Source organism: Trifolium pratense, linkage group LG7 (genome assembly GCF_020283565.1).
Source record: "Trifolium pratense cultivar HEN17-A07 linkage group LG7, ARS_RC_1.1, whole genome shotgun sequence".
NCBI classification, from domain to species: domain Eukaryota; kingdom Viridiplantae; phylum Streptophyta; class Magnoliopsida; order Fabales; family Fabaceae; genus Trifolium; species Trifolium pratense.
The window spans coordinates 34,757,853-34,772,718 of record NC_060065.1 but is presented as its reverse complement, the minus strand read 5'-3'; the positions used below and the strand labels follow the sequence as shown (position 1 = coordinate 34,772,718).

Here is a 14,866-nt window from a genome sequence, read left to right as displayed (position 1 = left end):
AAAAACTGTTGTGAACAGAAGATCCAACTAATTGGTCAACACCAATTGGGTGCATGAACTAGTTTTAAGTTAGAACTTATTTTACAAGTGCCTGTAGGAAAGTCTACTCAAACGATTTCCAAGTTTATTTGTTAGTGCCCTTTTCTTACTTTTCAGATTACTGAAAGGAATCGGAGCCAAGTAATTTTCTGCTATTTAGTCAGGTTAATTTTCTATTACACGGAGTCACGGATAGTTAAAAAACTAGGAAGGGGAGCTCGTTCATTTATATATATGAATGAATGTTCACGAAGATTCAGAGTACACATACTTGAAATAGAAGTACAGTGAAGCCTGAGTGGAATTCACCAAAATGCTTAGCCTTTATCATGAATTTACTAATACCTGAAAAATATAGGTAGACGAGTAAAGTGGATTTACAAATTCCACTAACTAGTATAGGATAATCATATTGTCAAAGAAGAACTGGACATTCGTAACAGGATACCACCAATTATTCAAATTCAAATGCAGCGAGGTAACCTCTGCAACTCCAAGGCTGCCAAACCAGCGGTTTTGGCTAAAGCAGGCACAGTTGAACTCTTGAGTTCTGAAACTATCACTTCAATTCTTGTAATCTCTGGTATTGATATTGATAATATCATGGCATGCAATAAGTACTGCTTGCAAGCATAACCTAAAGCATGAAGCATTCTTTGCACTGTCAAGTGAGGGGTTCCTTTACTCCAGGATTCTAGGATCGTAGTGACCTTGGGGAGATTTGTTAGCAGACCAGTGGTGGCTTCTCTAGGAGCAGCCTTGAGCAGTAAAACCACACACTGAGAAGCTATATCAGCAACACTGGTCTCTCTAGATGCACTCAACTCTAGGAAGACACCAACGTTGCTTCCAAAGTCCGTTATATCTCTTATGCATTGCTGGGGATCAACAGCGCCACTTACCTCTGGAGGACAGTCACCTAAGAGAGTTGGTTCTGATGTCTGGCTGAAGCCTTTTGCACAGCTGACTGAACGTGCTAGAAAGGCCCTACACAGCCCAAGAGTTGGCTCCAGCAAATCTTCCATACCCTTTGCACATACAAACTCAAGAAAGTTGCCAATTCTCCTAACAACTTTCAATTGTGAGAGTAACTTGGACTCCATTTCAAGAGCAGAAGCCAGAGCAAGACACAGCTTAACATTATTCACATTTGCATTTGACAGATCACCAAGCAAGAACTCAAAGCATTGTGAAATTGTCTTCAGATGTAGAATGTCTGGAATTGAAATAAAACTGAACTCTAGTAGCATGACAAGAAGCTTCTGTGCAAAGATAGGAATAGGATCTTCATCTTCGATCAAGGTCGGGTAGAGAGGAAGAAAATGTGTATTTGATACGAATTTCAGATCGTTCAATCTTTGCTCTTCTTCAATTGGTTCACTCAAGAGAATAATCATCACATCAAAAAAGATTTTAAGGCACAAAAATCTGGCATCACCATCCTTGTTACCCTTGTAGAGAACTGTCAAACTAGGGAGGATTTCACGAATGAAAATGTCGGGATTGGCAAGGATGACAGAAGATTCCTCTGTGAGAGACTCTAAAATTCGAAGAAGGGTTATTTGGAAGTCATCTCTTCCCTGAAAGCCGATCAATAAACAAAAGAAAATCATATCAAATGTCAATTGCTCATAAAAATGCCTTGCTTGTTCTGTTGAAAGTGGCAGCTGCCATCCAACTAACCAATAGTATGACCCAATCAATGGATAATATTGATAAAATAATTGTCAAAAATTTAAGAAATATTTATTGCAAATTTAGCAGACAATATATCAGATATTTTTCTGTTTCGACTGAGCTATTTTCTTTTATAATAATGCACTGTAAAAATTTACCATGTCCACTCACCTCTTGAAGTATGCCGTATGCTTAAATGAGAAACATGGTCCTATTTTAAATTAAATATCACCGCCCTTATTTGTTGAAAAAATTGTACGAATCTTCGTTTAGGTTTCTTTAAATAAACCACACGCCCTTTATTAGTTTAAGAAAATAGAGAGAATTTGTGTGTAATTTCTGGTATCAATGTTGTTGGTGTTTTGATTGGCTACATTTTGCAAAAGCCAACCAGCCAGATGCTGGACTGAGATGCTGTAGCATTACAGTACAGCATACTGATACTCTGTTTTCGTGCAGAATTTTTATTTCAAATCTGAGTCAAGATTTGCTTCAATTATATATTCAGGCACGTGCGTCTGGGCAAAACAAGCCTTGCTCAGCAAGTTTTATTGAAGTCGGTTGAAGGAATGTTATTTAAAACAAAAATATAATTATATTATATTTTTGGCGTTTTTTTTGTTTGGTACAACATGAATTATATTTCTGGAAATAATTTAGGGTTGGCCACAATTCCTACAGCTGTGTTTGTCTGAAGACCTAGCTTGCCCATCAAGACAATTGAAGACTATAAATATGTGAAGCCTCAAGCTATTGTACTCATGTATTCTAAACCGTGTTTTTTACAAAGTGTGAGTTTTTAAGGTTTAGAGTTTGTGTCTTTTGTCAGCCTTTCTTGTGTCAATTTGATGCAAGCTTAGGACTGTGTTTTGTGTTGTTTATTGTAAGCTGCTCCTAAGCTTTTAAGCACGGAGTTAGTGTGTGTGATTCACTCATAAGCTTTTAAGCAAGAGTGTGGTCTAGTTTCTAGGAGAGTGTCTCCATCCTTATAATCATTATTGACAGCAACATAGTACGTGTTGTTAGAGGGAATTTGGGACGGGGTCTCATTATCTAAGAGGTTCTTAGATAGGATTGCACGGGTAGTGTCTAGGTGATAAGTCAAGTACCGGGTGTTGGTCGAGGGCTTTGAACTAGAGCTATTATAGTGGATTCATTCCTGGATTGGTATCCCCCAGAGTAGGTGACGTTGCACTGAACTGGGTTAACAACTATCTGTCTTATTTATTATTCTGCAATTTATTTATTTATTTTCTGTGTTCTGCGACTGTCTTGCTGCAACGTATGCTATAGCATCTTGTGCAGCATTGTGTTCACTGCGTGCCAGATTTCAATTGGCATCAGAGCAGGCACCCTTTCTGGTTATAGGGTGAGCTCCAGGGAGAATGTCTGGCAACATGGACAAAGAAGGAGGGCTTGTAAGCAGACCACCGCTTCTCGTTGGTGTCTCCAACTATGATTATTGGAAATCACGCATGATTGCTTTCCTAAAATCTATGGATAGCAAAACTTGGAAAGCTGTTCTGAAAGGATGGGACCCCCCTGTGGTCATGGACAAAGATGGAAAGCCAACACTTGAACTAAAAGCTGAGGAGGACTGGTCTAAAGAAGAAGATGAGCTTGCTTTGGGAAACTCAAAAGCATTATATGCATTATACAATGGGGTAGACAAACACATCTTCAAGCTGATCAAAAAATGTGTCTCAGCAAAGGAAGCTTGGAAGATTCTTGAAACTGTTCATGAAGGTACTCCTCAGGTAAAGATGTCTAAATTACAGATCCTTACTACTCAGTTTGAAAATTTACGTATGAAGGATGAGGAAACAATCCAAGATTTTCATATGATTATTCTAGATTATGATAATCAATTTGATTCTTTGGGGGAGAAAATTCCCGAAGAAAAGTTAGTAAGAAAAATGCTCAGATCTCTTCCAAAGAAATTTGATATGAAAGTCACAGCTATGGAAGAAGCCAAAAACATATCTCAGATGAAGCTGGATGAACTGGTTGGATCACTCCAAACTTATGAAAGTGCTGCAAATGGAAGAAGTGAAAAGAAAAATAAGAGCATTGCTTTTTCATCCAAAAATGATGAAGAAGATCTGGAGGAGGATGAAGAATCTAATGAAAGTATCTATGAAGCTATGGAGTTGCTGGGAAAACAGTTCAACAAAGTTCTAAAACAAATGGACAAAAGACCCAGACCAAATTCTAAGAATGATGCTCCAGGCACTATGCGCAGCATTGTGAATCAAGAAAAACCTAAGAGTGATGAAAGGTCAAGCTTAAACAAGAATATTCAATGTCATGAATGCGAGGGATATGGTCACATCAGACCTGAATGTCCAACATATCAGAAAAGAACGAAGAAAGGACTAACTATCAGTTGGTCTGATGATGATGACTCAGAAGATGATACAGCATCTGTGACTGCCAAACATATCTCAGTCTTAACAGGTACTATTACATCTGATACAGAATCTTGTGATGGAGAGGTAACCTACGAAGAACTTGCTGATTCTTACAGAGAACTCTGCCTCAAGAGTGGAGAAATATGCAGAGTCATTGAGAAACAAAAGGTAACCATCAATCAATTGAAGGCAGAAAAATTTGAAAATATTTCAAAGATGGATGAGCTCCAGAAGAAGGTAAATTATCTATCCTCTGATCTTGATGAAGCTAAGGAAGTCATTGAAAAATTAAATGCTGACATTTGGCGTTTGAGAAAATTCTCTGACATGCTGTATAAAGATGATGATCATCTTGATAAACTTCATAAAGCTGATGGTCAACTAGAAGAAATCTTAGAGAAAAATGTTCTAAAGCCTAAAAATATTGGGCTTAGTTATGAGAATGTCAACAAACACAAAGGTTACAGCTCAGATCTCATGTACATGCATCCAAAAGAAACTCATAAGCGAAAGATGCCTCAACAGATGCTACAGCATCATAACCAGCATCCCTTGTCAAAGAACAAAAGAAAACATCACTCTTGGATATGTCACTACTGTGGTAGAAAAGGGCATATAAGACCTTTTTGTTACAAATTGTTCGGATACCCTAACAGGCATCATCAGCCTAAACCAGTTTCCACAACTGTCTCCACTCAACAAGAATGGAAACCTAAAGGTAAGAATGTGAAGACCAGTGATGGTACTCAACTTGAGAAGAAGATTACTGCTCTGGTTGCTCACACATCACTTAGAGCTTCATCAAGGGAAGACTGGTATTTCGATAGTGGTTGTTCAAGACACATGACCGGAATTGGAAAATTTCTTGTTGATTTAAAGTCTTACTCAACTAGTTTTGTAACTTGTGGTAATGGTACTAAAGGAGAAATTGTTGGTATAGGGGAGCTCAACAGTAATAGCTTGCCTAAACTAAGCAATGTGTTATTAGTAAAAGGATTGACTGCAAATTTAATAAGCATCAGTCAATTATGCGACCAAGGGATGAAGGTAAACTTCACCAAGTCTGAATGTTTGGTTACAAATGATGAGGGTGAAATTTTGATGAGGGGCGTCAGATCAAAAGACAACTGCTACTTATGGGTTCCCCAAGAAGAGGCAAATGTGTCGACATGCTTAATCACGAAAGAAGATGAAATAAAATTGTGGCACCAAAAACTTGGTCATCTCAACCTAAGAAGCATGAAGAAAGCTATACCTGAAGAAGCCATCAAGGGCTTGCCAAATCTCAAGATCGAAGAAGGAAGCATTTGTGGTGAATGTCAAATTGGAAAACAAACCAAGAAGCCACATCCAAAGCTGCAGCATCTTACCACTACCAGAGTTCTTGAGCTTCTACACATGGATTTGATGGAACCTATGCAAACTGAAAGCTTAGGAGGAAAAAGGTATGCCTATGTTGTTGTAAATGATTTCTCTAGATATACCTGGATAAATTTTATTGGAAAGAAATCAGAGACCTTTGACGTATTCAAAGATCTATGTATTCTACTTCAAAGAGAGAAAAACAATGTTGTGTTAAGGATCAGAAGTGATCATGGAAAGGAGTTTGAAAACTCTAGATTCTCTGACTTTTGTGCCTCTGAAGGCATCATCCATGAATTTTCATCTCTCATTACACCACAACAAAATGGTGTAGTAGAAAGAAAGAATAGAATTATACAAGAGTCTGCAAGAGTAATGTTACATGCAAAGAAACTCTCTCATGGTTTTTGGGCAGAAGCTATGAACACTGCTTGTCATATTCATAATCGTGTCACCTTGAGATCTGGAACTACATCTACTCTGTATGAATTGTGGAAAGGTAGAAAACCCAATGTTAAGTACTTTCATGTGTTTGGAAGTAAATGTTATATCTTGTCTGATAGAGAACCAAGAACTAAAATGGATCCTAAAAGTGATGAAGGCATATTCTTGGGATACTCAACAAATAGCAGAGCCTACAGAGTATATAACTACAGAACCAAAACCATGATGGAATCTATAAATGTAGTAATAGATGATATTTCAAGTGAAGTTGTGAAAGATGATACAGAAGATGCTAGAGCATCTATCCCAGTTAATATAGATTCTGAAACTATTGAGGAATTCAAGAATGATACAGAGATTACTACACTTGAACCAATATTTGCTACTTCAAAGAAAGGGTCATCCATTCGTGCTCAAAAGAATCATCCTACAGATCTGATTATTGGTAATCCTAATCATGGAATTACTACTAGAAGGACACTTGACTTAGTTCCTAATGCTTGTTTTGTTTCTATGTTTGAACCCAAAAATGTGATGGAAGCCCTCACTGATGAGTTTTGGATAAATACTATGCAAGAAGAGCTAAATCAGTTCAAGAAGAATGAAGTTTGGGACTTAGTTCCTAGACCAGAAAATACTAATGTGATTGGTACCATTTGGGTCTACAAGAACAAGTCTATGCTAGAGGGGTATTGTGATGTTGATTGGGCAGGTTGTGCAGATGATAGAAAAGGCACCTCGGGAGCTTGTTTCTTTTTAGGCAACAATCTTATATCTTGGTTCAGCAAGAAACAAAATTGTGTATCTTTATCTACAGCTGAATCAGAGTACATAGCTGCTGGTAGTAGCTGCTCCCAGCTATTATGGATGAAACAAATGTTGTTGGAGTACAATGTGGTACAAGATGCTATGGCATTGTACTGTGATAACCTTAGTGCAATCAATATTTCAAAGAATCCTATCCAACATAGCAGGACGAAGCATATTGATATTAGGCACCACTTTATTAGAGACCTAGTTGAAGAAGGTATTGTGACTCTTGAGCATATTTCAACTGAAGAACAATTGGCTGATGTTTTTACTAAGGCTCTAGAAGCAGTTCAATTTGAAAAATTGCGAGGCAAACTTGGTGTTTGCCTATCTGAAGAGTTATAGCAATTATTGCAAGTGTGGCGTGCAGTTTTCTCTTCAATTTATTTAGTAATGCACGCTGTTATGGGTAATGTTGAAACATCTGAAGATTTGGTAAGAATTGTGTGTTTGTTGATGATAAGGATGTTTCTTGTGGTGAGAAAGTATTTGTCAGAGAAAGTTATGTGGTGTTCTCCCCTGCTGTGTTTAACATTTATTGGTAATGATATTAGCGCTCCAACTGAGGTCAAAGATGACTTTGTGTTGGAACATGTCAAGAAGAGTGTTCCTGAGAAAGATGCTGCACATGATGCTACAACATCTGCAGCACGGGAAAATTTGGAGAACATTGTTGTACCTCAATCTCCAGATAATGTTATTATCCCTGATAAAGGGAAGTATTCTGATAGTAACACTGTTGTGATCTCTCAGTCTGATGAGAGTTTGAATACTTTGTCTATGCATGATGAATCTGTTAAGAAAGATAATAATGCATATTCCAATGTTATTTATGTGGACAATCTCACCCTTACAGAGAGGACTCCTGCTCCTAGGACTAGGAGGATAAGATGCAATGCTGGTAAGAGTGTGCCTGTTTATGGTGTTCTTGATGATAATGCAGGTGGTGATACTGAGGTAAAGGAGGAGGACTATGATGCAAATCTTTCTATGTGACCTGCTTATACTTTATTTGCATGTCCTTTCGGATTTTAATTTTGTGGGCTACGCCCTGATGCTCTCTGGATTGTAACATGCATAATACATGTCTTTGGGTCCGATACTCCAGGTTTTCTATGCCCTGATGGTCTGTAATGTGCACTTTATGAGTTCTTATGCTCTGATTCTCTCTGCACTCTATGTTTCTCTATGATCTGATAACTCTGTGGAAGTTCTGCTCCTACTGTGTGATACTGACTTTATTTGTCAGAATTTATGGCTAAAAAGGGGGAGTAATATCTGTTGTGCATGGTGTGATGAAGAATGCTATAGCATCTAGTATAGCATGTTGTTTTATGATGCATATGTTGAGGGGGAGTGAAGTTTATGCATGTTTTGAGGAGGAGTGAATTTACGCATGTATTGAGGGGGAGTAGAATTTATTTTTCTACTACTTATGATATGCATGTCTGAAGTATTTATATAGGAATTTATTTTTCCTATTCTCTGTGGCGTTGCTTAAATATTACGGAGTTTATTTCTCCTATCTTGAATCCACTATGTGAGAGTTTATTTCTCTCTATCTGTACTTTGAGGCTAAGATGTGTTATGTTCCGCTGTTGCATGCCTCTGATGCTTACGTGCTAGCTATCTATTCATCTGATGAATTTCTTTACTCTCTTTCCTAGCTGTGTGCGTATGTTGACTCGAAGGAAAGTTTAAATAGCTTAGCATCGTTCTACTTTCTTTCCTAGTTGTGTGCTTATGTTGACTCGAAGGAAAGTTTAGACTGTATCTCTCTATGCACTGGCCTAAGGTTGTTTTAGCCAAAATTTGCCAAAGGGGGAGATTGTTGGTGTTTTGATTGGCTACATTTTGCAAAAGCCAACCAGCCAGATGCTGGACTGAGATGCTGTAGCATTACAGTACAGCATACTGATACTCTGTTTTCGTGCAGAATTTTTATTTCAAATCTGAGTCAAGATTTGCTTCAATTATATATTCAGGCACGTGCGTCTGGGCAAAACAAGCCTTGCTCAGCAAGTTTTATTGAAGTCGGTTGAAGGAATGTTATTTAAAACAAAAATATAATTATATTATATTTTTGGCGTTTTTTTTGTTTGGTACAACATGAATTATATTTCTGGAAATAATTTAGGGTTGGCCACAATTCCTACAGCTGTGTTTGTCTGAAGACCTAGCTTGCCCATCAAGACAATTGAAGACTATAAATATGTGAAGCCTCAAGCTATTGTACTCATGTATTCTAAACCGTGTTTTTTACAAAGTGTGAGTTTTTAAGGTTTAGAGTTTGTGTCTTTTGTCAGCCTTTCTTGTGTCAATTTGATGCAAGCTTAGGACTGTGTTTTGTGTTGTTTATTGTAAGCTGCTCCTAAGCTTTTAAGCACGGAGTTAGTGTGTGTGATTCACTCATAAGCTTTTAAGCAAGAGTGTGGTCTAGTTTCTAGGAGAGTGTCTCCATCCTTATAATCATTATTGACAGCAACATAGTACGTGTTGTTAGAGGGAATTTGGGACGGGGTCTCATTATCTAAGAGGTTCTTAGATAGGATTGCACGGGTAGTGTCTAGGTGATAAGTCAAGTACCGGGTGTTGGTCGAGGGCTTTGAACTAGAGCTATTATAGTGGATTCATTCCTGGATTGGTATCCCCCAGAGTAGGTGACGTTGCACTGAACTGGGTTAACAACTATCTGTCTTATTTATTATTCTGCAATTTATTTATTTATTTCCTGTGTTCTGCGACTGTCTTGCTGCAACGTATGCTATAGCATCTTGTGCAGCATTGTGTTCACTGCGTGCCAGATTTCAAATGTCATCATTTAAGAAGACAAAGAGGGTGTCTGCCATTTAAGTATATTTCATGAAGAATGGGTGCAATTTCTCCAAATATTATCTGTTCAAATTTAATAATTTATCATACCACTAAATACTTATTTTGAGATCAGCACTTTATATTCTTAAAATAGACCTCTCATTTCATTAGTAAATGATCTAGCGACTATATCTCAGCACAATTAATATTTAACAAAAATGTGTAGCTTCACTCTGACAGAACTCGTGATTTCAGTAAAATATGTGATTAAAAGGAAACGACTGAGGCACAGACCTGAAATGGTGCCTCCACGAGTTTAATCAGATTTGCCAACTGTCGTAGTACTGGAAGTGTCGCCACTTTGTGCTTAAAAGCTGAACTTTCAAGAAGATGAAGGACAACAGGAAACAAATGAATGTTGGATTTTGGAGCAGACCTGCTGGTAAGGGAAGAGATATGTCCAAGGCGCCTTCCTCCCATCATTTGCTGGATATCCCCGGTTATTATATCCAGTAAACCTGGAATAGTAGATGCCACAATATGCAGAAATGCATCTAAACATTGCCGCACAAAGGCATCCTTCTCTTTTCCCAGCCTATCCACCACCGAAAGTAACTTATGGCTACAAAAGAACTGGGGAAGCCACCTCCTACCATGCTTGCAGAGGAGAGCCACAAAGACAAGTGCTTTTCCTCTTAAAACTTCACTACCCTGCTCAACAAGAGCTAAAAGACTGGGTATCAGATTCTTATCCTCAGCAAGTTGTATAAGGTATCTTCCAACATTTGTGAACATGTGACTTCCAAGCATTGCCATGTTAAGAAGATTTAAACTGATTTGCTGCTCTCGTGGACTTCCTTTGATAAGAGCTGAAGCTAGGTCCTTGAAAGAGAGTTTCTCTACAACAGACTGAATGCAAGAAGGATTAAAACGAACTAAGCGGACCAAACATGATCCTGCAGTCAGCCTCATGCTTTCCTGTTTCCCTGCCGCTCTATAGATATAACAGAGATTATTAATGACATCTTGGCTGGTAAAACGTCCCACCCAGACCCCTCCTTGACTGCAAATATTCTCAATGGTTCTCAGTGCATACAATTGAGTTATATCATCTTCACCTTTCTTCAATATCGATGACACCAAGGAAATTAATGAATTTGGAACCTGCAACCAGATGGAAATAAGTTAACCCCATAGAAACATGAACTTTGAAAGCTGTAAATAAAGTTAAAATCGGACACAAATTTGACTAAAGATATATTACCATGTTGCTCGCAACAAGTCTAAATTGTGAGTTCATATATATATATATAGACACACACACACACACACACACATATACTAGTACTAGAGAACTCAAGCAATGACAAAGGCAGATGGACAATAAACGTAATATGCAACAAGATTAGAAGCTAACCTGCCAACCATGCGCAGTCCTATTATCCTTTGATGGAGATTCGAGCGGAGTGTTATCCTTAGAGTCTGCACTTTGGGTGGATATATAAAATAGCAACTCACCCAAAGCAGCCATAGAAAACCTCCTCACTTTTTCGTGCCTGTCCCTAAGGCCATCCGTCAGTGAACCTAGAATTCCGGAATTAGCCAAACTGTCATCAACAAAAGTAGAATGTCTAATCAACAGACCAATTAGTGAAGCAAGTTGAACACGTAAAGCTGATGCCTTGGATTGACGTAGCAACTTTACGAGAATGAGCATAATTGGCCCATTGGTCAAGATATTGGCTGCATCAGCATTACTGCTCAACATCTCGAGGTACCTAACCACATTCTGTTTGTCTCCAATGCTAGTACTCCCGTTCAAGATGCCTATAGTTCGGTTTTGGACTGCCTCCAATTGCTCTTTAGGCATCTTGACAAAATCAGGTGCTTGCAGCGCCTCAAAAGGAAGTGAAGGAATGACTTCTGAGCCTTTGTCAACTTTTCTGCTGGGCATTACAGGTCTGACTGAGAGATCAGATGGGTGCCAAATAACCTGGGAGAAGTCGTTAGACGATCTAGAAGAATCAGAGTCAAGGCCAGATCCTAAGTCTCCTTTAAGCCTCTGTTTTTTCACTAGAGGGCTCACACTTGGAGAAATAGCAGATATGTCAGAACGGTCAGGAGTTGACTCGTGATCAAATGACCTCGAATCATCTGAGGCAGGAGTAGTGACAGATGGAGTGTCCAACCTGTGTGTATCATTTTCAGTGTCCTCTGCTTTTCCTTGATTCTGCAAATTATTCTCCATTTTTGCACCGGGCACAGAAGGTGTATGTTCAGAACCATCAGTTTCTTCAAGTGCATCCTCTTCACTATTCTCATTAAAATCAAGTTCCATGTCAGTATTCTCAATTTTAACATCGGCATCCTTCTCAGAGCCATTGGGCAAGGGGCGTCGATAGTTTTCTTTCTCATTTTCTTTTTGTAAATTTGATTTCGCTATTCTTGACAGTCTCAAAAGATTCAAACCTTTTTTAGTATTTGAAGGATCTTTCTGCAGTGTTCTGCCAGAACCCTTTGTCTGAGTTCTGTGACTATTTGGTGTTGCTCTTGTTGGTGTCTCAATGCCTCTTGATGCTAAACCAGAGTTTTCATCCTTCTTTAGCACCCCTTTCACATCTTTTTCACGATATTTGGGAGGGGTTCTGTTTTGAGAAGACTTATCTCCATTATGTTCTGATAATGGTTTAGCTTGTAGCTCTATCATGTCATCAAACGCAGGTTGAGGAGGAAGAGGCACTGGAGTGAATTTGGTTTTCCAAAAGGCATGCCCACAAAGCTCAGGCCACTGTATTCTTTCAGCCGGATCTTTGACCAAAAGAGAATTAATTAAATTGACAAAAGGTCGACTTGGATTTCCAGGGAGAGGCGGAGTCGGGTCTGAAATGATGGACTTCACAAGCTGAGTGAATTCTCTTCCCACAAAAGGAGGCCTCCCAGCATAACATTCATATAGTACACAACCTAGAGCCCAGAAATCGGAAGCATAAGAATGGACTCCGCCATCTTCAAAAAGCTCCGGGGCCATGTAAGAGGGTGTTCCCCGTTTTGCTTGAGGCAACTAAAGAAGTAAAGAAACATAGTAGGTATTAACAAATTATTATGTTTCAGTGGAAAAGTGATAGCTATAGTTTGAGTAAAAGCCCATCAATACATGCATATGGATGTCAGAAATTGCAAAAGTTAGTCAAGCATACCGAGGAAGAAGGAACTTTTGATATCTCTTTTAACTTTCTTGCCAATCCGAAATCACAGAGCTGCACCAATAAAGTATTAGGTACACGCTCCAACTCATATTAACAGAAGGGCAAAATAACTAAATTAATTAAATCAACAATGAGAAAGAGGGGAAATAAATTGATACCTTTGCACATCCATTTTCATCTAGTAGGATATTTGATGGTTTCAGGTCACAGTAAATTATCCCATTTGAATGTAAATACCTGAACGTAGTATCCAATTTCAGTGCACGTAAGAGTAATGCAACTTTGATTAAAAAAAAACAAGAAGAGTAATGCAACTAAACTGGGAGAAAACAGATGGAAATTAAGATTAGTAAACATACTGCAAAGCTCTGATGAGGTAACAAGCAAGATCATTAACCGAATCTTCAGGAAGTTGATTATCCTGCAATTCATCTTTCTAATCAGCACTAAACAATAAAGTAACAGTGCATGCAAATCTCCAAATTAAGAAGCTACAATTTATATCAATCTAAAACAGCCAATTAGAAAACAAGAATTTAGAACAACATGGAAAAAAATCAGATGATATAAACAGCCTAATTTACTTAAAAATTAATCACTCAAGGTTTTTACAAATCTAACTGTAACAAAAACATAATGAAGCCACCACAATGAAAGGCACACAAAACATATGCAGTGAAATCCTAAGTACCTGCCGTAATATGGAAAGTAGATCCCCACCAACACAATACTCCAAAACCAACCATAAGTGAGCAGAAGTTTCATACCTAAAAAGAATAATCAAACAAGACTTACGAACTGGAAAGGGAAAAATACTAATTGTAACACTAATTAAGAAAGAAACACTCATTTGGTACAAAATATTTAACATAATATTGAAAAACCACTCCAATTATTTACAATACAAAGCATAAACTTAATAGCAAGGTTTCCTCATTTTAGAATTCTCCTTTTTTTTTTTTTGGTATTAAAGCTGACCCCGGTAATCCAGAATTCAGCCGCGAGGTAACTAAAGTCTGACCAAAAATTATTTCCTCCAAGAATCGAATTTCCTTATTTTAGTAAGAATTATTACTTTGTTCATAATCACATTAAACAATTTGAATAGAATTTCCTCACCATGAATAAAACTTGAGCACATTTTGGTGATCTAAAGTATGAAGAATCCTAACCTGCAAAAGAGGAAAAACGATTCAATTTTTTTCAACTTTTTTAGTACATCAACACAACACAATACAGCTCAGAATCTACTAAAAATCAAATTATGAAAAATTAAATCAATAATTAATTAATTAATTAACTTACTTCTTGAAGAACCTTAGTTTTCTGAGATTTATCGACGCTTTTGATGGCGAAATACTCGATTGTCTTCTTCTTTCTACCTTTATACACAGTCTGTGAATTCATAAACAAAAAAGAAAGATAAAGTGATAGAATTGAGAGGATTGAAGATGGAAATGAAAGGGGAAAAATGTGAGATTGAGTTACCGAGTATCTTCCGCGACCAATTGCTTCGTAGATATGGTACTGGTTCATGGTAGATCGGTAGATGTGGATTTCTTTTCTAGGTTTTTTCTTCCTCGATTTCAAATGTTGATGATGCTGAGCAGTGAGAGAGAGAGAGAGAGAGAGAGAGAGAGAGAGAGAGATGTAACGGGCGGGGGAGTATTTTGAAAAATCAAAATGTGTGGATATTCTATTCTTGCATAAAAACGGCAACAATTGGACAGGGAAACTAGATTTTTTTTTTTTTTAACAACAACCGGTATCCGTACATAGAACTGCAGAATATTAGTTTTGACATTAAGAGATTTCAGTTTTCTTTCGATTGATTTTTTTTTTTTTAATTTGGTACATATATCGAAGTTATTGAGATTAACCCATGAGAAAAAAGATCAATAATTTATAGTTCGACTATAAGATAAACAAATCTAATAAAAAAGTATTCATCAAAAACTAAATTCAGATTTTTTCGAATAATTCGTCTCTGAAAAATCTCATTAATAATTTGAGTCTGATTATACAGTTGTTTTTTTTTTTTGGATACATTACTGAGAGCATCTCATATGGTGATACCACTTTGATATCATACATTACTAATAA

At 37.5% G+C, this 14,866-nt stretch overlaps 1 protein-coding gene across 1 annotated transcript; it reads right to left on the bottom strand.

Moving 5' to 3' along the window:
- Window positions 1-235: 235 nt before the first annotated feature.
- Window positions 236-14,593, bottom strand: LOC123895628 (serine/threonine-protein kinase RUNKEL). Its single transcript, XM_045946087.1, has 10 exons — window positions 14,252-14,593; window positions 14,069-14,158; window positions 13,883-13,935; window positions 13,455-13,530; window positions 13,123-13,184; window positions 12,922-13,000; window positions 12,755-12,814; window positions 10,975-12,618; window positions 9,852-10,721; window positions 236-1,619 (listed from the first exon to the last, which is right to left on the bottom strand). Exons 1-10 carry the CDS (start codon window positions 14,297-14,299, stop codon window positions 504-506), a joined length of 4,098 nt encoding a protein of 1,365 aa, XP_045802043.1. The 5' UTR covers window positions 14,300-14,593; the 3' UTR covers window positions 236-503.
- Between the last annotated feature and the right edge of the window lie 273 nt (window positions 14,594-14,866).